Consider the following 24,449-nt stretch of genomic DNA (forward strand, 5'->3'; position numbering starts at 1 on the left):
CGAGGGGGGGAGGTGGGGGAAGGGGGGGGGAGAGGGGGGAAGGGGGGGGAGAGGGGGGGAGAGGGGGGGAGAGGGGGGGGGGAGGGGGAGGGGGGGGGAGGGGGGAGGGGGGAGGGGGAGGGGGGGGGGAGGGGGGAGGGGGAGGGGGGCGGGGGAGGGGGGGGGAGGGGGAGGGGGGGGGAGGGGGGGGGAGGGGGGGAGGGGGGGAGGGGGGGCGAGGGGGGGGAGGAGGGGAGGGGGGAGGGGGAGGGGGAGGGGGAGGGGGGAGGGGGGAGGGGGAGGGGGAGGGGGGGGAGGGGGGGGAGGGGGGAGGGGGGAGGAGGGAGGGGGGGAGGGGGGAGGGGGGGAGGGGGAGGGGGGGGAGGGGGGGAGGGGGGGAGGGGGAGGGGGGGAAGGGGAGGGGGGGGAGGGGGGGAGGGGGAGGGGGGGGAGGGGGGGAGAGGGGGGAGGGGGGCAGAGGAGGGGGAAGGGGAGGGGGAGGGGGAGGGGGAGGGGGGAGGGGGAGGGGGAGGGGGGAGGGGGAGGGGGGAGGGGGGAGGAGGGGGAGAGGGGGGGAGGGGGGAGGGGGGAGGGGGGAGGGGGGAGGGGGGGAGGGGGGAGGGGGTGAGGGGGGGAGGGGGGGAGGGGGAGGGGAGGGGGGGGGGAGGGGGGGGGGAGGGGGAGGGGGGAGGGGGAGGGGGAGGGGGGGAGGGGGGAGGGGGGAGGGGGGAGGGGGAGGGGAGGGGGAGGGGGGAGGGGGAGGGGGAGGGGAGGGGGGAGGGGGGAGGAGGGGGAGAGGGGGGGGAGGGGGAGGGGGGAGGGGGAGGGGGGGGGGGGAGGGGGGGGAGGGGGAGGGGGAGGGGGGGAGGGGGAGGGGGGGGAGGGGGGGAGGGGGGGAGGGGGGAGGGGGAGGGGGGGGAGGGGGAGGGGGGGAGGGGTGGAGGGGGGAGGGGGGGAGGGGGAGGGGGAGGGGGGGGGAGGGGAGGGAGGGGGACGGGGGGGAGGGGGGAGGGGGGGAGGGGGGGGGAGGGGAGGGGGGAGGGGGGGAGAGGGGGGAGGGGGGCAGAGGAGGGGGGGAAGGGGGGGAGGGGGGGAGGGGGGAGGGGGGGAGGGGGAGGGGGAGGGGGGAGGGGGAGGGGGAGGGGGGAGGAGGGGGAGAGGGGGGGAGGGGGGGGGAAGGGGGGAGGGGGGGAGGGGGGAGGGGGGAGGGGGGGAGGGGGGAGGGGGAGGGGGGGGAGGGGGGAGGGGGGGGAGGGGGGAGGGGGAGGGGGGGGGAGGGGGGGGGAGGGGGAGGGGGGGGAGGGGGAGGGGGGAGGGGGGAGGGGGGAGGGGGGGGAGGGGAGGGGAGGGGGAGGGGGAGGGGGGAGGGGGAGGGGGAGGGGAGGGGGGAGGGGGGAGGAGGGGGAGAGGGGGGGGAGGGGGAGAGGGGGGGAGGGGGGAGGGGGAGGGGGGAGGGGGGGGAGGGGGAGGGGGAGGGGGGGAGGGGGAGGGGGGGAGGGGGGGAGGGGGGGAGGGGGAGGGGGAGGGGGGGAGGGGGAGGGGGGGGGGAGGGGGGAGGGGGGAGGGGGGAGGGGGGAGGGGGGAGGGGGAGGGGGGGAGGGGGAGGGGGGGAGGGGGAGGGGGGGAGGGGGAGGGGGGGAGGGGGAGGGAATACATCCCAGAGTTCTAAAAGAGATGGCTAGGGAAATTGCAATGCACGAGTGATAATTTACCAAAATCACTAGACTCTGGGGTGGTCCCGGCGGATTGGAATTAGCAAAAGTGACACCACTGTTTAAAAAAGGTGGTAGGCAGAAAGCGGGGTAATTATAGGCCAGTTAGTTTAACTTCAGTAGTAGGGAAGATGCTGGAATCTATCATCAAGGAAGAAATAGCAAGGCATCTGGGGGACATCCGGTTGCGGCAATGAGTGAGTGAGCCGCACATTCGGGAGCTCTCACTCCAGCGGGGCTTAAGGACCTGGTTCCCCGAGATAGCGGGACTGTGGAGCGGCAAAAGGACGGCCACGGAGGTGCAGAGGAGGGGGCAGCGCTGAATGGAACCGCGGGAGTGCAGGAAGCAACGGAAACGGGAGAGGAAGGGACAAAGGCAAGGTGCAGGGGAAGCTGACCCGGGAGCCAAGATGGCGGACCTGCGGACCTCGGACCTAGCAATCCAGCAAGAGCTGGAAAATATGCTGCAAGTCATTAAAAGTAGCTTTGAGTCGTTGAAGCGGGATAACTTGGACCCACTTCAGAAGGCAGTGGATCAGCTGAACCAGAGGCTGGATGCTCAGGACGAAAAAGTTAAGGAGCTGGGAGAGGCGGTGGAGGAGCAGGCGGATGCGCAGACGATTGCGGTGCTAGAAGTCGACGGGTTGAAGGAGAGGCAGAGAAGCCTGCTGGACAGAGTAGAGGAGTTGGAAAATAGAGCGCGCAGACAAAATTTGAGGATCATTGCCCTCCCGAGGGGGCTGAGGGAGCTGATGTCACGGCGTTTGTGGCAGATCTGTTGATGCAGCTGATGGGGGCTGAAACCATTCCGCGACAGCCGGAGATGGAGGGCACGCGAGACAGGTGTGTCCCAGCCCCCCCCCCCCCGCGATGGTGATTAGGTTCCACAGGCTGTGGAAAAGGAGCGGGGTGCTGCAGTGGGCAAAGAGCGCCAAGAGCAGCACGTGGAATAACAGTGTTTTTCGCATCTACCAGGACCTAAGCCAGGAGGTGGCTAGGCGGCGAGCAGCCTTTAAACAAGTTAAGAGGTGCTGTTCAAGAAGCATGTGAAGTTTGGTCTGCTGTTCCCGGCCCGTCTTTGGGTTACGCATCAGGGTCAACACCACTACTTCTCCGAGCCTGAAGAAGCGATGGGCTTAGCGAGGGATCAGGGGCTGGTCCCGAAAAGAGGTCCCACGGACGCAAACTAGGGTCCGGAAAACTACCGTTTGAAGGGACGCCGATTGTGCCTAGACTGTTGGTCAACTGTTTACTGTTTTAAAGGTGCCATGTGGGGTATTTGGGTTTTTTTTTTGTTTTTTTGTGTGGGCAATTTTTGCCGCCCCCCCCCCCCCCCCCCCCCCCCCCCCCCCCCCCCCCCGTAGGGTCTTCTTCCTGTTTTTGTTGCTTTTATTTTATTTTCCTGGGTCTTTCTGCTGTTATGGGTACCTTTTGTTGGGCTCGCTGAGTGCACTGGAGCCGGTATTGCAACAAACGGGTGGCCGGTCAGCAATGGGGATTAAAGACGTGGGTCGGGGGCTTTCGTTTTATTTATGTTTATGGTTTGTTAGGTTTGTTTCTGGTGGGGGTAGTAGGGGTAATGGGGTATTGCGGGGTTATCTTATTAATGCTCGGAAAGGGACGTGGGTTAACACTTTTCTGTGTAGGCGGCGGGAACTGCATTGCACCTAGAGCAGCCTCGCGGGGCGGTTTGAGGTTTACATTTTGTTTGACCTTCCTGTGGAAGTGAGATTGCTCCAGTGGGTTGGAGGGGGGATGGTGTGCTGGGAGTGGGGATGAGGTCGGGGAAACAATGGGAATGAGACAGGTGGGCGCAGGAATGATGAGTCACCGGGCTAGCAGATTGGCTATTCAAGGGAGTCAGGTGGGGGGGGGGGGGGGGGAAGAGAATACAGCCAATGGATGGCAGGGGTAGGGTTACAAGGGGATGTTGCTAGGTGGGGAGCGGGGGGGGGGGGGGGTTATTCTGCTGACGTGGGAGGGATCTGAAGTAGGTAATGGAAAGGAGGTCGGGGGTGGAAGCGGCCAAGAGGCGAGCCAAGAATGGCGCGGCGCACGGGCCGGGGGCAGGCCCAAGAAAGGTTATGGCTGACCGGCGTGGGGGGGGCGGGGTGGGTTGTGCACCCCAACCAGGCTGATCACCTGGAATGTCGATGACTAAATGGGCCAGTTAAAAGGGCGCGTGTGTTCACGCATTTGCGGGCTCTGAAGGCGGACGTAATTATGTTGCAGGAGACACATCTGAAAGTGTCTGGCCAGACTAGGTTAAGGAAGGGCTGGATCAGCCAGGTCTTCCACTCGGACTTGGATTCTAAGTCCAGGGGGGTAGGAATTATGATCAATAAGCGGGTTCAATTTGAGGCGGAAGGCGTAGTCGGAGACAGGGGGGGCAGATTCCTGATTGTAAGGGGCAAACTGGAGGGGAGAAGAGTGGTGCTGGTGAACATATATGCTCCGAACTGGGACGACGTGGACTTTATTAAAAGAGTGCTAGGGAATATCCCGGACCTGAACTCAGGTAGGTTTATAATGGGGGGGGTCTTTAATATGGTTCTTGACCCAGGGCTGGACCGGTCGTGTCCCAGAATGGGTAGACTCCCAGTAATGGCAAGGGAGCTGGAAGGGTTCATGGAGCAAATGGGGGCAGTGGACCCGTGGAGAGCCAGACAGCCGACGGGAAGGGGCTACTCACATGTTCATAAAGTATACTCTAGGATTGATTTCTTTATCCTGAGCAGGGACTGTAGGGGAGGTAAAGAATACGGAATATTCGGCAATCACTATCTCGGACCATGCCCTGCACTGGGTGGACCTGCAGGTCGGGGGGGGTGGATTACCAACGCCCGCAATGGAGGTTAGACGTAGGATTGTTGTCGGAGGAGGGGATATGTGAGAGGCTTCGGAAGTGTATGCAAAACTACTTGCAGGTGAACGTTACGGGGGAGGTTTCAGCAGCGACCCTGTGGGAGGCGCTGAAGGCAGTGGTGAGGTGGGAGCTGATTTCAATTCGGGCTCACAAGGTCAGGGCGGACAGAGCAGAAATGGACAGATTGGTTAGGGAAATGTATCGGATAGACGAGGAGCATGCGGGGTCCCCGGGGGAGGACCTACACAGGGAGAGGCGGAGATTACAGGCGGAACTGGGGGCGTTATCCACGAGTAGGGCCGTGGAACAACTTTGGAAGGCGAGGGGAGTGGTGTATGAGCATGGGGAGAAGGCCAGCAGATTGCTAGCGCAACAACTCAGTAAGACGAAGGCGGCCAGGGAAATAAGTAGAGTGATTGATGGGGAGGGGAGCAGAGTGGAGGACCCGGCAGGACTGAATAAGGTATTCAGAGACTTCTATAGTAAGCTGTATACTTCGGAGCCCCCGGAAGAGCCGGAGGAGGTGAAAAGGTTCCTGGACGGGCTGGGGGCCCCGATTAGAGTGGAGGAGGTATTGGGGGGCCTAAAGGCCATGCAGTCGGGGAAAGCCCCGGGGCCGGATGGATACCCAGTAGAGTTTTACAAAAAATTCTCGGAGTTAGTGGGACCGGTCTGGATGAGGGTTTTTAATGAGGCAAGGGACAGAGGGACCCTGCCGCCGACGATGTCACAAGCCACCATCTCGCTGATATTGAAGCTGGACAAGGACCCGGAATCTTACGGGTCATACAGGCCAATCTCCCTGATCAATGTAGACACCAAGCTCCTGGCGAAGGTCCTGGCGATTAGAAATGAGGACTGCGTACCGGAGGTGAATGGGGACGATCAGACAGGGTTCGTGAAAGGCAGGCAGCTGACAGCTAACTTGAGAAGATTGCTTAATGTGATCATGATGCCCCCGACGGGCAAGGAGGTGGAAGTAGTGGTGGCAATGGACGCTGAGAAGGCCTTCGATCGGGTGGAGTGGGGCTATCTGTGGGAGTTGCCCGGATGGTTTGGGTTCGGGGAGGGACTGGTGAATTGGGTCAGACTACTGTACCAGGCCCCAGAAGCTAGCGTTAGGACGAACAGGGTAGTGTCAAAGTATTTCAGACTACATCGCAGGACCAGACAGGGATGCCTACTCTCCCCGTTGCTGTTTGCGCTGGCCATAGAGCCATTGGCGATTGCGTTGAGAGCTGCAAAGGGATGGAAGGGAATGGCCTGGGGCGGGGTGGAACATAGGGTTTCTCTCTTTGCGGACAACCTGCTCCTGTACGTGTCGGACCCTCTGGCCGGGATGGAAAATATATTGGAAACACTGAGGAAGTTCGGCCGGTTTTCAGGGTACAAATTAAATATGGCCAAGAGAGAGATGTTTGTGGTGCAGGCAAGGGGCCAGGAGAATAGACTGAAGGAGCTGCCATTTAGGCTGGTTGAGGAAAGTTTTCGGGGATACAGGTGGCACGAGACTGGGGCAGGTTGCACAAGTTAAATTTGACCAGGGTGGTGGAACAAAGGAAGAGGGAGTTTTGGAAATGGGATGCACTCACGTTGTCACTGGCAGGGAGGGTGCAGACTGTAAAGATGATAATCCTCCCTAGATTCCTGTTCATCTTCCAGTGCCTCCCGATCTTAATCCCACAGTCCTTCTTCAAAAGGACTGGCAAAATCATCATGACCTTTGTCTGGGCGGGAAAATCCCCGCGGGTGAAGAAGGCGATGCTTGAGAGGAGCCGCAGCGAGGGAGGACTGGCATTGCCGAGTCTGATCAACTACTACTGGGCGGCTAACATAGCCATGATAAGGAAGTGGATGGTGGGTACGGGGTCTATTTGGGAGCGGGTGGAGGCGGCTTCGTGCAGGGGCACCAGTTTGGCAGCCCTGGTCACGGCTCCACTACCGCTGTCACCGGCCAGGTACTCCACCAGCCCGGTAGTGGGGGCGGCCCTGCGGATATGGGGCCAGTGGAGGAGGCATGTGGGGGAGGTGTGTGCGTCTGTCTGGGCTCCAATGTGTGATAACCACCGATTTGCCCCTGGGAGCATGGATGGGGGGTTTCGAACATGGCGGCGGGCAGGGGTGAGGAGGGTGGGCGATATGTTCCTGGAGGGAGCTTTGCGAGTTTGAGGGGCTTGGAGGAGAAATATGGTCTGGTAAGGGGAAATGATTTCAGGTACTTACAGATGTGGGACTTTGTCCGCAGACAGGTCCCATCCTTCCCACGCCTCCCGCCAATAGGGATCCAAGACAGAATAGTCTCTAGAGGAGTAGGAGAGGGTAGAGTCTCTGATATTTATAAGGTGCTCATGAAGGGGGAAGAGTCACAGACGGAGGAACTGAAACTCAAATGGGAGGAGGAGCTTGGCGGGGCGATGGAGGATGGGCTGTGGGCAGAAGCCCCGAGTAGGGTAAATTCGACCGCAACATGTGCCAGGCTCGGCCTGATTGAATTTAAGGTTGTTCACCGGGCCCACATGACGGCAGCTCGGATGAGCAAATTCTTTGGGATAGAGGATAAGTGCGCTAGATGCGGGGGAGGACCAGCAAACCACGTTCACATGTTTCGGGCATGTCCTAAGCTTAGGGGATACTGGGAGGGATTTGCGGCATGTCCCGGGTGCTAAAAACAAGGGTGGTGATGGGTCCAGGGGTGGCAATATTTGGGGTTTCGGAAGACCCGGGAGTCCAGGGTGAGAAAGAGTCCGATGTTTTGGCCTTTGCTTCCCTGATAGCCCGGCGACGAATACTGCTGGCATGGAGGGACTCAAAACCCCCGAAGACCGAGCTATGGCTTTCGGACCTGTCAAGTTTTCTGGGTATGGAAAATATTAAGTTCGCCTTGAGGGGATCTGTACTGGGGTTCGTCCGAAGGTGGCAACCATTCATCGACTTCTTCGCGGGAGAGTGAACGTCAGCAGGGGAGGGGGGGGATTAGTGTAAAGTAGGAGGGATAAATAGGCAGGTAGTGTCGATGGGAGAGAAGCGGGCTTGTGCAGATTGGTTTGATTGAAGTATTGATTTTACGTTGATGTTTGCACATTTTTGCCTTTTTTTGTTATCTGTAACTGTATACAATGCCGAAAAACACCTCAATAAAGTTGTTTGATAAAAAAAAAATAGCAAGGCATCTGGATGGAAATTGTCCCATTGGGCAGACACAGCATGGGTTCAAAAAGGGCAGGTCGTGCCTAACTAATTTAGTGGAATTTTTTGAGGACATTACCAGTGCGGTAGATAACGGGGAGACAATGGATGTGGTATATCTGGATTTCCAGAAAGCTTTTGACAAGGTGCCACACAAAAGTTAGCTGCATAAGATAAAGATGCATGGCATTAAGGGGAAAGTAGTAGCATGGATAGAGGTTTGGTTAATTAATAGAAAGCAAAGAGTGGGGATTAATGGGTGTTTCTCTGGTTGGCAATCAGTAGCTAGTGGTGTCCCTCAGGGATCAGTGTTGAGCCCACGATTGTTCATAATTTACATAGATGATTTGGAGTTGGGGACCAAGTGCAATGTGTCCAAGTTTGCAGACGACATTAAGATGAGTGGCAAAGCAAAAAGTGCAGAGGATACCGGAAGTCTGCAGAGGGATTTGGATAGGATAAGTGAATGGGCTAAAGTCTGGCAGATGGAATACAATGTTGACAAATGTGAGGTTATCCATTTTGGTAGGAATAACAGCAAAAGGGATTATTATTTAAATGATAAAATATTAAAACATGCTGCTGTGCAGAGAGACCTGGGTGTACTAGTGCATGAGTCGCAAAAAGTTGGTTTACATGTGCAACAGGCGATTAAGAAGGCAAAAGGAATTTTGTCCTTCATTGCTGGAGGGATGGAGTTTAAGACTAGGGAGGTTATGCTGCAATTGTATAAGGTGTTAGTGAGGCCACACCTGGAGTATTGTTTTCAGTTTTGGTCTCCTTACCTGAGAAAGGACGTACTGGCGCTGGAGGGTGTGCAGAGGAGATTCGCTAGGTTAATTCCAGAGGTGAAGGGATTGGATTACAAGGAGAGGTTGAGTAGACTGTACTCGTTGGAATTTAGAAGGATGCGGGGGGGGGGGGGGGGGGTCATCTTATGGGAACATATAAAATTATGAAGGGAAAAGATAGGATTGATGCGGGCAGGTTGTTTCCACTGGCGGGTGAAAGCAGAACTAGGGGGCATAGCCTCAAAATAAGGGGAAGTAGGTTTAGGACTGAGCTCAGGAGGAACTTCTTCACCCAAAGGGTTGTGAATCTATGGTATTCCTTGCCCAGTGAAGCAGTTGAGGCTCCTTCATTAAATGTTTTTAAGATAAAGATAGATAAGTTTGTTGAAGAATAAAGGGATTAAGTGTTGTGGTGTTCGGGCCGGAAAGTGGAGCTGAGTCCACAAAAGATCAGCCACAATCTCATTGAATGGTGGAGCAGGCTCGAGGGGCCAGATGGCCTACTCCTGCTCCTAGTTCTTATGTTCTTATGTAAATCTCCTCTCAGCCTTCTTCTCTCCAAGAAAAATAGTGCCAATCTCTCCAAGCTATCCCCATAACTAAAGTTTCTCATCTCCAGAACCATTCTTGTAAACCTCTTGTGCGTTGTCTCCAATGCGTTTACATCCTTCCTATAGTGTGGGGCCCAGAACGTTATACAATATTCCAGCTTAGGTCTAACGCGTGTCTTGTGTAAATTCAGCATAATTTCCTTGCTCTTCTACTCTATGTCCCTATAAATAAAGCCCAGGATAGTATCTACTCTATTAACCGTGGTCTCCACCTGTCCTGTCACCTTCAATGATCTAAATGCATATACATCCAGTTACCTCTGCTCCTGCACCTCCCTTAGGAACTTTACCCCTCATTTAATATTGTTTCTCCATGTTCTTCCTACCAAAATATATTGCCTCACACCTCTATGCATTGAACTTCATCTGCCACCTATCTTCCCAATCCACCAACTTGTCCAAGTCTTTTGAAGTTCTACACTGTCCTCTTCACAATTTACAATACTTCCATGTTTTGTGTCGTCTGCAAACATTGAAATTGTCCCCTGCACACCGAGATCCAGATCATTACTATGTATCAGGGAAAGCAAGGGTCCCAATACCGCTCCCTGGGGAACACCACTACAAATCTTCCTTCGGCCCAAAATATATCAATTCACTGTTACACGCTGCTTCCGATTATTCAGCCAATTTTGTATCCACATTACAACTGCCCCTTGTATTCCATGAACTATAACTTTTCTCATTTTTGTGTGGCACTATATCGAATGACTTTTAAAAGTTCATTATACCACAGCAACAGCATTACCCTCATTAATCCTTTCTGTTACCTCCTCAAAATACTCCAGCAGGTTTTTTAAACACAATTTCCCCTTCAGAAACTTTTGCTGGCTCTTTCTAATCAACCCACTTTTTTCCATCTGACAACTAATTCTATCCCAGATAATTGTTTCTAGGACCGTGCTGTGTTGGCAGCACGGTGACACAGTGATTAGCACTGCTGCCTCATAACACCAAAGGCCCGGGTTCGATTCTGACCTCGAGTGACCGTCTTTGTGGAGTTTGCATATTCTACATGGATTTCCTCCGGGTGCTCCGGTTTCCTCCCACAGTCTAAAGATGTGCAGGTTAGGTGGATTGGCCATGCTAAATTGTTTCTTGGTGTGGGGTTGCATGAATAGGGCGGGGGATTGGGCCTAGAGAGGGAGGTCTTTTGAAGGGTCAATGCAGACTCAATGGCCAACTGGATTCTACGAAAGCTTGCCTACCACTGATGTTAAACTGACTGTAATTGCTGGAACTATCCTTTAAAAATTTTAGGGTATGACTTATACAAGTCTCCAATCCTCTGGCACCTCTTCTGAGCCTAAAGAAGGTTGGAAGATTATGGCCGGGCCCCTACAATTTCTATATTTGCTTCCCTCAATATGTATCTCATTCGGTTCTTGTCAACTTGAAGTCACCCTTATCAACTTTAAGTATCGCTGGCTATTAAACCACTCAATTCTTAACAATTTTGAACCCTTCTAGAGAGAGATTCCTCATCTGTTGCCATGGTCTGGGTAGCATCGACCTCCTTGGTAAAGATGGATACAAAGTTCACCATATTCAGCATCATTCCCTGCAGCCCTCATCAACTGTAAGGAACTCTGGAAACAACCGAGCACTGGACAAACTCAAAAAGAGCTAGAAGAAGTAAATTAGCAATTTACCTGAGAGAGTTTGATGATCCCTTTAAATAGCACTGCTGGGCGGAGTTCTTTCTGCAGCTAAACACATGTTCAGCTGTGTGTGTTTAAGAGAGGGTAAGGTTGAAAATGGCAATGCTGCCATCAAATCAGCATTACATGTTGACTGATGTCACGATGTGCCTATTCCACCAACTTTCCAGTACACATTCCTAATGCCTCTACTAATACCTTCAACAAGATGTTGTTTGGACGGAGCTGTACTGTAATTGTTGAAATGTGGGGTGAGTCCCATTTTGGTGCCAAAATGGTACCTGCAATACTGAAACTATGGGCAATATGGAGCCCAATTTTACAAACAGTATGTCTTCAAAACTGGAAATACTAACGATAGTTTTCCAAGTTGAATGTGAATTTAAAATTTGTTTTTTTGCTGTATTGGAGTGAAAAAGGCAGTATGCAAGTATTGTGGTGTTAATAAAACTTCTTGGACATCCCTTTGCAATGTGTAGTCAGAGCTGTCAAGCTTTGAAAATTTTTACTTTTGCAGTTGAATTATCTAAAAATACATATTTAAAATACATTTGCCAATTCCAAGGGATTTACATTTGTGCTAACATATTTTACTTTTTCTGTAAAAAAAAAAAGATTTTAATATGTACCAAAGGTGTTTTGTGAACAACGCTTTCCCTGTGTTCAGCCAAAGCTTTGTTGAACAAAAATGGTATCCAGCATGTGAACAGGATAAAACTGACCATACAGGATTTACTTTCTCCTCAGATCCTAATTCCAAGTATTGCTTATAATAATTCATATGGCAAACATTTGTTTACTTTCAAAGCACAAAATGCAAGTGAATTGCATGCAAATCGTGAAAAATCTTGAGCTCAGTCATGAGAAATCAATATCAAAAAAATTGTCGCCCATCACCATCTTCAGACAATACAAAGTATAATGTTATAATTCTACAATAATAGCATGATTTTAAAATGCAAGGCTTTTTTGTTAAATATGCTGATACAAATATACAAGTTTATATATGTGATACCTCCAGTAGAGAATCTTCAAGCTTTGCAAGTTGAATCTTTTTATCCTCTTCCTGTTGTAGAAGTGCTGTCTTACGTTCCTCGAGTTCTGGTTTCTCATGTTGCAGGGTGACAGCTAACAGCTTCAAGCACATAAATCAAAGGGATAAAGATATTTGAAGATGCGCATTAAAATGATTCACAAAGATTAACAGCTTTACTTGATTTGGGTTAAAACAAATTATACAAAAGAGAAAAATCTTAAAATTCATCCAGTTTTCAGATCTCAAGGATGTTGCTGTCTATCTATCCTTCACACAATTCCAATTGGCAGCATTTGCGAAATGTATGCGCCAACCGCCTGCACTACACTGCACCAATCATCCATTTCCCCATCTTTGCCAATCTGCATCAACTCCTGTTTCCGATTGTACCCTATTTGAAACTCATTAACAGTTTTGCATTTGCCTGTCTTTGCAAGCTCCTCTAGCCATACATCTCGTCCAACATCCTCCAGTTTTCTGATCCAGGCTACTTCCACCAAATGTTGTGTTGTCTTTCTTTCCTTCCTGCTATCTACTCCCTCCTTCTCTCTGACAAACTATTCTGACCTAAAACTTACTCCAAGTGGGTCAAAACATCTAGTGTGAGCCACCATTACACTCTTTAAAATGCTCACAAATCCTTTTTTCCAACTGCAATCACCCATCCTGCCTCGCAACCATCTCACAACCTTCTTTGTTCCTCCACTTGTCTCCTTCCTGTCTGCAACCTACAGGAATCCTCAACCATTGTTCTTTAGATCCTGTGCTTTATAAAAGACACAAGACGTAATAAAACCAGATATATAAAAATCATCATGTGGCCAGCGGCACTCAAACCATTAACACAACCATAAGACATTGTAATAAAACAGTTTCCAATATTAAATAGTGATGATAATATACTATACACAACATAAAATGCCATACTCTTGACTCATCACAAGGAATCATGCTACATATTACTACGATTGTATAGATAAAGTTAGTAAAAATATTGTTACTTCTTTACCTGGCCCCTGAGACCTTCCCTTGTCGTTGTAAAGTTAACCTCGTTGACAATAGAAGCTGCATCAGGTGGAATGGAGGGGTTGGGGTTGCGGGTTGCCAAGAACAAGCGGAATTCTTCATTGTAGTCAATTATTTTATCCCCAATTTGTACAACATACCGAGGTCCTATTAAAAAAATGTATACAAAGCGTCAATTACCAACACTAGAGCACTAATTTTAAAATGTGAAATTTGTATTAGTGCCCTTTCTAAACAACTTGCTGTTATGGAACTTAGTAAACATCCAAAGATGCTTTAAATAAGAGAAAATTGATGCCAGTGAAAAAGTTAGGAAATATGCTGAGACGAAGGTGAAAAAGATAGGCAAAGAGATTTTGAAAATCTGGATGAGAAATTACAGGGCGGAAGGTAAACCAGAGAAAACGGACAAGAAATTGAATGATTTGCCAATGATGGAGCTGGGAATCAGGACAGACAGAAATACAGAGCAGAGAACTAAAGGGCGCAGGTTGAAATTATGTTTAAGGAATGGAGTCTGGAAAGGATAATAACATGGGCATGGGTTTCAGAAACAATGGAAGATATTGTAAGTTGTATAATAATAATCTTTATTGTCACAAGTAGGCTTACATTAAAACTGCAATGAAGTTACTGTGAAAATCCCCAAATCGCCACATTCCAGCATCTGTTCGGGCACACAGAGGGAGAATTCGGAATGTCCAAATTACCTAACAGCACGTCTTTCGGGACTTGTGGGAGGAAGCCGGAGCACCCGGAGGAAACCCATACAGACACAGGGAGAATGTGCAGACTCCGCACAGACAGTGACCCAAGCCGGGAATCGAACCTAGGACCCTGGCGCTGTGAAGCCATAATGCTAACTACTATGCTACTGTGCTACTCATTTAAAAAATAATAATGCGAAAGAATTGTTCATACTGTCAATCAACCTTTCTGCCATTGAAGATTAACCATTAATATGTGGAGTCTCATGCCTTCATGTTTTGTTTGTTGTCGGAGATTTTCAGAGTATCAAATTTAATATTACTTTTTATTTATCATTTCTGTCTCGTATGAACATACGAACAAAAGAATTAGCAGGAATAAGCCGATTGTTCCCTCGAGCCTGCTCTGCCATTCAATAGGAAATTGGCTGATCTGAATGGTAATCTTTTAGCCCCTTGTTCATCAAGAATCTATTATGCTCTGCCTATTATGCAGCCCAAAGTGGGTGGTAAACTCCATCTAAGGCTAAATACTCACACGAGCCCGATAGTCAACAAGTACCGTAAGGGAAAGTTGAAAAGAACTTTGAAGAGAGAGTTCAAGGACCTCAGATCAGACGTGGCAACCCGCTGAATTTTAACATTTTCAGACACTGCTTCCGCCACTTTTTGAGGAAGAGAGTTCTAAAAACTCACAACCGTCTGAGAGAAAGGATTTCTCATCATCTCTGACTTAAATGGGTGACCCCTTTCATTTTATGCAGTGATCCATAGTTCTAGATTCTCCCACAAGAGGAAACATAATCCTATAAACGTTCAGGATCTTATATGTTTCAATTAAGTCACCTCTTACTCTTCTAAACGCCAGTGGATACCAGGCTAGCCTGACCACCCCTTCCCCATAAAACAATCCTCCCATTCCAGGTATTAGACTTGTAAACCTCTAAACTACTTCAAATGTATTTACATATTTCCTTAAATAAATATTCCAATACTGTACACAGTACTCCTGGTGTGGTCTCACCGATGCTCTGTATAACTGAAGCATAACTTCCCTACTTCTGCATTCAATTCCTCTCGAAATAATCAATAATATTCTATTCGCTTTCCTAATTACTTGCTGTACTTACATGCTGACCTTTTGCAATTCATGCAACTGGACACCCAGATCCTGCTGCATCTCTAAGCTCTGAAATCTCTCACCATGGAGATAATATGCTTCTTTTTATTCTTCCTATCTGTCCTTCTTTTTCTTTTTACACAATCTTCTGTTCTCTCTCTTTATCTTCCTTTCTGTACCTGATTTTGCATTTAATTTACCCACTCTACACTTCTGTTATGTATCAGAGAAAACATCACTTCTCAGAAAGTGTCAAGTGATGTGTAGTTGTGTTTGCACAGGCTTTGGGGAGATCAGCATCTTCAATTGTGTAAACAATACCCTTAATGAACCTCTCATTGTATTTTACAAGAATCCAGAGTGTGGATACCTTTTCTTTTTGCAACAACAAAGAAATATAACAGAAGAGAAAATTGGCAACGAGGATTGAGGCAGAAAACGTCATTGAGAAAAAGGAAATTTGTCAACTAACAGGAGATTAAACCCTTCATTGAATTAATGAAAAGCTTAGAGGAACATTACTCTCCTAAACCATTATTTATATTTTTTTTAAATAATTTTTATTGAAAGATTTTGTATTTATATAACAACAACGAACTGCAATAAAATACCAACAATAACAATAATGATAACAGTCATAAACATTCGCCCACCCTCAATGAACAACAAAACATATTAACAACTTAAATTAACACAATGTTAAGTTAAATAACCATAGAAAAAATAGAAACAATAATAATAATAAAGAACACCCCCCCCCCCACCCCCCACCCTCTCCCCAGCCGGGTTTCTCCTAAACCATTATTGATTGCAGAAAAGTTTCAGTTCCACCGCTGTAGTCAGAAGAAGGGTCTTTAAAAAGAATATGCTAAATATTGCGAATTTGGTACAATACATGATACTCTTCGTGACAGGTAGGTTTGTGGACCCTGCAATGAAGGTATTCAAAGGAAGCTGCTTACTTTATGGACACTGCAAGGAACAAGGCTGCAATTGTGCAACTGCGCCACCATTGTACAGAGGCTGTACACTTAGCAGGGGAATGTTGGAGTAAAGAAAATACCTGCAAGAACTGTGGCAAGAAGGACCACATTGCCAAGGCAGGTTAGTCTCAGAAAACATCTACACGAAGAAGGTGCAAGAAGAAAAAACACAGCTAAACAATATAGTCCTGTTTATCAATTAGTGGGCGAAGCTCAAGATTACTCAAAAGACAGTGCAATTAAGCTACTGCCAGAGCTTAAGCTAGGTGCTTTATCAATACAGGGCGATCCACAAAGTTTTTGGGCAATTACGAATTGCGAATGTCGTGTAATTAAAACGGAAGTGGATACAGGTGCGGCAGTATTGTTAATACCTGAGGCAATTTATCATCAAAGTTGAAGCATCTTCCTTTAAAACCATCATATCTGATCCTAAGGACGTACACTGAAGAGGTTGTACCATTAAAAGGTTGACTTATGGTGAAAGTAGAAACAAGTGGACAGACAACGATAAGTGCCTCTTCACGCTGTCCATGGAAACTTTCCTGCTCTATTTGGCAGAGCATGATTGTCTAAGAATAGGCTTAAATGGGAAACAGTCAATCAACTGGTGGAGTACGAGAAGGTGTTCAAAGATTCCATTGGCTCTCTGACTGGAGTTGAGATACACCTAAAAATCAAGCCAGACAGCACACCCAAATGTCTCAACGCTAGAATCGTACTATACGCCATTAGGCAAAAAGTTGAAGAAGAAATAGAAAGACTAGCACATGCAGGAAAATTGAACCTTTTGCCACAAGTGATTGGGTAACACCAATAGTTCCTGTATTAAAACGCGATGGTTCAGTGAGAATTTGTGGAGATTTAAAAACCATTCACCCAGTATTGTGCACAGATTATTATCCACTGCCACTGATTGAAGACTTGTTTCCTGAACTTTCTGGCCAGCAGAAATTCAGTAAAATTGATCTTTCACAGGCATATCTGCAGGTGAATGTGGCTGCTAAATCACAGCCACTACTCACTATTGTGACACACAAAGGTTGGTTCCATTACTGAAGACTTCTTTATGGAATAACATCTGCGCCTGGTCTTTTTCAAAGACCCATGGATCAACTTCTAAGTGGGTTGAATGGAGTGCATTGTTATTTAGATGACCTACCCAGCACCGGTTCAAGTGAGAACTTAGAAACTAGCCTGAAGCATTTACAGAACCACAACCTGAGAGTTAAAAAGGAAAAGTGCAACTCTTTTATGACATCTGTAAATTACCTAGGTCACATCATCGACAAAGAGGGCTTGCATTAGGAGCAAAAGAAATTGTCTGCAATCTTAGCAGCACCACAGCCTCAAAATGTGACACTATTAAGGTAGATTTTAGGATTGATCAATTATTATCGTAAGTTTTTTGCGCCAAATTTAGCAACACGATTGAAGTCATTACAAACATTGCTATGTGTCAAACAGGCATGACACTGGTCAGAAGATGCTTTACAGCAGTCAGAGTTGTTCCAAGATGAAGTTGCAAGTTGATTGCAATGCCTCGCCCTTTGAAGTTGGTGAGTCGTCTTGCACATTATGCATTCTGAAGAAGGAAGATCAATAGCATTTGCTTCATGCACTCTTTCTAGCGCAGGAATGAATTATGTTAAGAAAGAAAAAGAAGCTTTGAGCATCACTTTCAGTTACCTTGATGGATGCCATTTTACTCAACCCTTGACTACAATATTTGGGCCATATAAAGATATACCTTCTTTAACAGGTATGCAAAGATGATCATTGCTATTGTCGGCACACACTTACGATATCCAATGGTGCAAGTCAGGGCAGCTGGTGCTCTGTTACGATTGCCATAACAAGTCAAGCATGACCCTGAAGTACGTTTTGTCAATATTTTATATTTCTTGTTCATGGATAGTGTACCTGTGATTTCCTCTCAAGTTCAAAGATATACAAAAACCAAACCAGTAATGGGGAAGGTGATGGACCTGGCCCAAAAAGGAACGCTATCAGACGTGAATAAGAAAAGTCCAGACCTCAAGCCCTACATCAGATGAAGACTCGAGCTGACAGTTCAAAATGGAGCAGATTGTTAATGATAATAACATGCAGTTTACATTGAAGTCGTTTGAGGACGACTTGAAGGGGAACGATATACACCATCTTAAGTCAGCTCCCTATCATCCAGCAACAAATGGATTGGCTGAACATTTTGTACAATCATTAAAGCATTTTATCAAAGCATCGAAGGACCAGAGGACATTGGCAAGAAGAATAAATTAATTCCCATTAACACACTGCATGCTATCATGCAAAGTTCACCAGTGATGCTGTTGTTTAAAAGGAAACTACGAATACAGTTTGACTTGCTAACTCCACCTGATGCTTCAGAGTTTGTCAAACAAGCACAAAGATAAAGGCAAATTACTGCGAATGCTGGAATCTGAAACAAAATCAGACAATACTGGACAATCACAGCAGGTCTGAGAGCATCTATTTCAAGTCTGAATGACTCTTTGTCAAAATACAAATTGCTGGGAGGGAGAAGAAGTCTAAAAAGCGAGAATTCAACCAAGGATGGAGTATGTTAGCTCGGAACTACACCAGCAACGAGAAATGAGTACTGGCTATCCTAGAAAGACAGATCCAATGTCATACACCATACAGACAGATGATAAAAGAGTTTGGTGATGTCATGCTGATCAGTTACTTGGTGCACAAAGTGAGACCACAGAAACTTTTCAAGAGATCCTGCCCTTGGGCAATCTAGAGTGCTATACTTCAGAACAAAGACCTGAAAAAGTCTGTGTTCACCATCATTACAACTTTGAAACCAGCAGCAACTTCGAAACCAGCAGCAACTTCTGGCACAGTTAAACGCGGAAAACCAGAAACCAGTGGCGCTTGCTTCTCCACTGAGTACGCTGTTGAAATTATCACATGGAGAAACCTTAACAATCACTTGATTTTAAGTAAGCTTCCACTTTTAATCCCATTATTCATGCTATAAAACCCCTTCAAAAAATTATGCATTGCTAACTGATATATTTTCTGAGGGCCATTAAGAATCCAGCACGAGTTTGTACAGTCAAAAAGAAAGTAACTTTATTTGCAAGAATATGGACATAGAGCCAGTAGTTCACAACTGGTTCCCTCTCTAGCTGGTACTACATTGGCCAGCTCTATTTATACAGCTGGGCTGCTAATGATTGCCCCACCAGCCTCTCATGAGGGAATCCAAATTCTTCAAGTACCATGGGGTAACCAAATGTCTCCAGCCAATAGGATCCAGGCAGGTTATAACAGGTTATATAACCTGATTTTAATACAGTATACCAAGCCACAATTACTGATGAATATTCTTTCCCAAAAAAAATCAAATTTATGTCAAATTTCTCCATTATGATAAAAAAACATTTATGGGATTCTCCGTAGCCGGACGTCGAAATCGGCGATCGGGCAGAGAATTGCTTTCAACGCCGGATCCGGGCAGGTGCCAGTTTGATGTTTGTTCGCGATGCCCTGCCACCTCCAAATCGGCACCATTGGGCCACTCGCCGCGTGCAGTCGCAAGGCCGTTGCCACGTCTTCAGCTGGCCCACCCGCGAGGCTCCACCCCCGATGGGCCGAGTTGACAGCGCGGGCCACATGTGGTCTCAGCGGTCAGGAATCCGGCGTGCCGACTGCGGACAGTGTCCAGCGCCACCACACTCGTCCGGGATCTGTGCCTCTGAGCCTTATACTAGGGCTGGGGGGAGTGGTAGGGGATGGACAGGGAGTGGGTTGTGGGGTCTGGGTGGGCAGGTTAGGGTTCCAACACGGCCTGCACTATGTTTTCCGGCGGGACCGGTGCAGACTGTCAGCCCTGCGCATGCGCAGCCCGGGACCTGCAGGTGGTTCATGTGCTAGCCCCTCACCAGTACCGGGATCGGTGAGTGGTTTGCACCAATTTTCCCGCCGTGCTCCACCCGCGGATTCTCTGTTGGCGCCGACCCTTAGCCACTGGAACGGAAAATTCCGCCCCATATATTTTTAGTTTTTGTTTTAAATTTGTGTCAAACAAAAGTTTTAACCTTTCTGACCAATATAAAATTAAGACCATGTAACAGCATTTGCAAGAAATGAATAAAATCATACTGTTTGAATTATCCTTCTTGTTAGCATCAACATGCATTAAAACAGGGTGGCACGTGACGCAGTGGTTAGCACTGGGATTACGGCACTGAGGTCCCGGGTTCAAATCCCGCCCCGGGTCACTGTCCGTGTAGAGTTTGCACATTCTCCCCGTGTTTGTGTGGGTTTCACCCCCACAACTCAAAGATGTGGTCAGGTGGATTGGCCACGTTAAATTGCACCTTAATTGGGAAACAAAATAATTGGGTAATCTAAATTTATTTTTTTTAAACATGCATTGAAACTACTTCAGTGATATAAAATGCTTCCGGTCGCGCCGGAAAACATAGCGCCGGCCGGGCTTCAGTGATATAAAATTCTCCCAGGCAACTCCCCCACTCCCTGATGTGTCACAATGTCTGATGCTTTTAGTATTTTAACCGGGAGGAGGGGACCCAATGTGGTAAGTGACTGGTCGATGAGTCTTTCTCTCTTGTTTTCTGACTTTGAAAGTGGAGCCTCAGTAGGGAAACAGAAATTGAGGGAAGTAAAGATTAGTGGTATAAGCAAACACAAATTGAAATTCTAAATTAAATTAATTTTAATTAAGTAAAATAGTGAATCAAGGTCAGGTGATGTGTTGTAGCTGCAACATGTGGGAACAGGTGGACCACATTGAGGTTCATAGTGACCACGTCTATTGCAAATGTTTGCTTCTTGACGAGCTTTGGCTCAGAAGTAATGAGCTGAAATCTGAGCTTCAGATATTAAGACACATCAGGGAGGGGGAGAGCAGCGTTTCAGGAAGCAGTTACACCCCTTAAATTAACTTCCTTAAATTCTGTGAATGGTCAGGCACAGGAGGGTGTGATGGTAAGTGAAGCAGGTAGAGGGATCCAAGAAATAGCACTGCAGGAGCCTCAGCCCTTGTCCCTCTCCAACAGTTAGGAGATTCTTGCTCCTTCTGTGGACGAGAGGGGTCTGTAGGGTCGATGAGCAAACTGACCACGGTACCAGGATTCACGGAGCAATTTAAGTAGGGGAGAAAAGTCAAATGTTGTTGTTGGGGATAGTATAGTCAGGGGAATAGACATTGTTTTCTATAGCTAGGATTGAGACTCCTGAAGGTTGTGTTGCCTGCCCGGTGACAGGATTCGGGGCATCTGCTCTGGGCTGGGGAGGAACTTGCGGTCGGAGGTGGAGGATCCAGTGGTCATGGTCCATGTAGGCACAAACAACAGAGGTAGAATGAGGAAGGAGGTTCTGTGTAGGCAGTTTGAGGAGATAGGCACTAAATTAAAGAACAGAACCTCCAAGGTTAAAATCTCTGGATTATTACCTGAAGCACATGCAAATTGGCAAAGGGTATGTACAATTAGATAGATGAGTAAAGACTGGTGTGGGAGAAGTGGGTATTGGTTGGTGGGACATTGGCATCAGCACTGGGGAAAGTGGGGGCTGTACTGTTGGGACGGCCTACATCTGAACCAGGCTGGGAGCAGTGTTCCTGCGAACCATATAACTAGGTAAGTAGAGAGGGTTTTATCTAAAGTGTGTAGGTGAGGGTTCAATTGCTGGAAAATTAGGAAGTCAAAGTTAAAGATAGGAGTGCAGGTTAGTCTGAGTGTCAACAGAAAACAACAGGAAGGGACAGATAATATGAACGTTATATGGCACCAAGGACTCATAAAAGGGCCCTAACTAGAAGGGGGAGGGTTCCAAGAATGGAAGGTTTAAAACAATCAGGGGTATATGAGAGAACTGTGGCACAGGATAATGCGGGGGAACGTGACTGTCATAGTGTGACAGGCCGGGGCAGGAAACATGAACAAAAATGTGCAATACAGAGCGAATCCAGAATTATAAACAACTGGAAAGAATCAAAGCTAAATGTTCTTTATCTGAACACACAAAGCATTTTCAGCACAATGAGTTGATAGCACTGATTGCAACATATGAATATGATACATTAGCTATTACAGAAACGAGTTTGAAAGGTGTCCAGGACTGAGTGCTCAACATGTCATTCACTGTTCAACATTCCAAAAGAACAGGCCAAAGGGGAAAGGAGGTGGGGTAGCGTTGTTAATCAAGGGAGGTTTCTGAGCAGTGTTGAGTCGTGATATAAAGGCAGTGGAGAGTGAAGTAGAATCAGTTTGGGTTGAAATCATGAATAGCCGGAGAAGAAAGACAAGGCTGTGAGTAATCTTTCAACCCCCAAAATGTGATCTCTTAAGAGGTCAGAGCATAAATGGGAAAATATCAAGGGCATGTTTGAAGGGAACTACAATTATCGTGGGAGATTTTAATCTGCATATTGATTGGACAAACCAGGGCAGCGTTGAAGAAGAATTTTTGGAGTGCATCAGGGATTGCTTTTTAGAGCAGTACGTTGTGGAACCTACCCAGGAATGGGCTATCCTTGATTTGGTTTGTGCAATGAAGAAGGATTAATAAGGGAGCTTGCGGTTAAGGGTCCTCTAGATGGTAGTGACCACAATATGATAGAATTCCAATACAGTTTGAGGGTGAACGCTATCGGTCCATAACCAAGCTCTTCAACTTAAATAAGGGCAATTATAATTGTATGAGGGAGAAGTTATCTCAGGTGAACTGGGTAAACAAGCTAAGATAAAGGTCAGAAGATGAGCAGTGGCAGATAGTCAAACAGCTGGTCTGTAATGCTCAGCAGGAGTTTATCCCAATCAAAAAGAGAGATTCCACGAGAAAGAGGCAAATGTTAAATTGAAAAGTAGTATATACAAAGTGGCAAGGGACAGTGGTAGGCCAGAGGACTGGGAAATTTTCAGGATCCAGCAGCAAAAGACTAAAAAGTTCATAAGGGATAAAATGAATTTTGAGAGAAAGCTTGCATGCAGCACAAAAACAAACAATAAGAGTTTCAATGGATATATAAATAAGAAACGGGTGGCTGAGGTAAATGTGGAACCTCTACTGGATGAGGTGAAAAAAAATAAATGCCGGATATGCTAAATCATTTTTTTGCATCAGTGTTCACTGTGTAAAACATTGCAAAAATCCCTAAAGTATCAGATGGACCGATTTCAAATAACATGGTAGAGCTTACAAAAATCCAAATTACAAGGGATAGAGTATTAGAGAAACTAAGGGGCTAAAAGCGGACAAGTAACCAGGACCAGATAAACACACAAGGGTTTTAAAGGAAGTGGCTGCATAGATAGTGGACCAATTGGTTGAAATTTTCCACAACTCATTAAATTCCGAGAGGGTATAGAAAGATTGAGAAGCAGCCAATATGATGCCCTTGCTCAAAAAGGGGGAAAGGCAGGAAACGATAGGTCAGTGAATTTAACATCTATTATTTGGAAAGATGCTGGAGTCAATAATCAAAGATGAAATAGCTAATCATTTCAGAGAGCTGAATGTAATCAAACCTAGTCAACATGGTTTTACGAAAGGTAAATTATGTTTGACAAATTTTCTCAAATTCTTTGAGGATGTAACAGGGAGAGTAGATAGGAGGGAACCTGTAGATATAGTGTATTTAGATTTCCAAAAGGCATTTGATAAGGTGCGGCATAAGAGGCTGGTGCGTAAAATAAAAACCCATGGAATTAGAGAACTGTGTTCGTAAGGATTGAAAACTGGCTGTCACATAGAAAACAGAGAGTTAGAATAATTGGGTCCTTTTCAGACTGGAAAGATGTAACTAGTGGAATATCGGAGGGATCAGTTCTTGGTCCACAATTGTTTACAATTTACATTAATAACCTGAAGGAAGGATCAGAATTTAGGGTTTCCAAATTTACAGATGATACAAAAATAGGTGGCAGGGCATGTTGTGATGAGGAGATTGTGATTCTGCAATGGGATATAGATAGATTGGGTGACTGGGCGAAAGCCTGGCAAATAAAGTTTAATGTGGGGAATTACATAGACAGCACGGAAGCGCAGTAGTTGCTTCACAGCACCAGGGGCCGGGTTCAATTCCCGGCTTGGGTCACTGTCTGTGCGGGGTCTGTACGTTCTCCCCATGGCTGCGTGGGTTTCCTCCGGGTGCTCCGGTTTCCTCCCACAACTCCCGAAAGACATGCTTGTTAGGTGAATTGGACATTCTGAATTCTCCTTCAGTGTACCCAAACAGACGCTGGAGTGTGGCGACTAGGGGATTTTCAGTTACTTCACTGTTGTGTTAATGTAAGCCTACTTGCGACACAAATAAGATTATTATTATTAGTACGTAGAGCACGGTTGATTCTATTGGAAAACAATGTCGGATTCGCCAGGTTCGGGATTGACACTCTAGAGGCTGACAGGCTGCAGCCGCATATTAGCACTCCACTCCCCAGACTCACTTGTCCTAGCCAAGAAGATGGCACTGGTTGCGCTGTAGGTCAACTGGGGCCAGAAGGCACCTCGGGATGTGGCCTGGGGGGTCACCCATATGACCAGTGCCCTAGGTTCACAGTGGGCAGTCACTGGAGTGCATGGCTGCCTTGCAGGCTGCCGCAATGATATTCCGGTCCACCCCGACCCTACAGCCCACCTCCTGGCCACCCCCCGCTACTCCCCCTGGCACTGCCATAAGTTCCCCGGCCAGCAGCATAACTGTCATCAAACTATGGCAATGTTGGACATTTTCTGTACCTACTCCCTCTCCCTCATCAGCCATGGAG

The 24,449-nt window shown here is 47.8% G+C and overlaps 1 protein-coding gene across 2 annotated transcripts in view; it reads right to left on the reverse strand.

The window, feature by feature from the left end:
- LOC119977114 (cytoplasmic dynein 2 heavy chain 1) overlaps window positions 1-24,449 on the reverse strand; it is a 734,352-nt gene that overhangs the window by 353,931 nt on the left and 355,972 nt on the right. For both annotated transcript variants that reach the window (XM_038817726.1, XM_038817724.1), the window contains 2 exons: window positions 12,852-13,015; window positions 11,822-11,941 (listed from right to left, as the gene is read on the reverse strand). In XM_038817726.1, the coding sequence (XP_038673654.1) occupies window positions 11,822-11,941; window positions 12,852-13,015 (284 nt within the window). The remainder of the gene's footprint in view (window positions 1-11,821; window positions 11,942-12,851; window positions 13,016-24,449) is intronic.

The sequence above is a fragment of the Scyliorhinus canicula genome, chromosome 14 (genome assembly GCF_902713615.1).
Source record: "Scyliorhinus canicula chromosome 14, sScyCan1.1, whole genome shotgun sequence".
Lineage (NCBI taxonomy): Eukaryota > Metazoa > Chordata > Chondrichthyes > Carcharhiniformes > Scyliorhinidae > Scyliorhinus > Scyliorhinus canicula.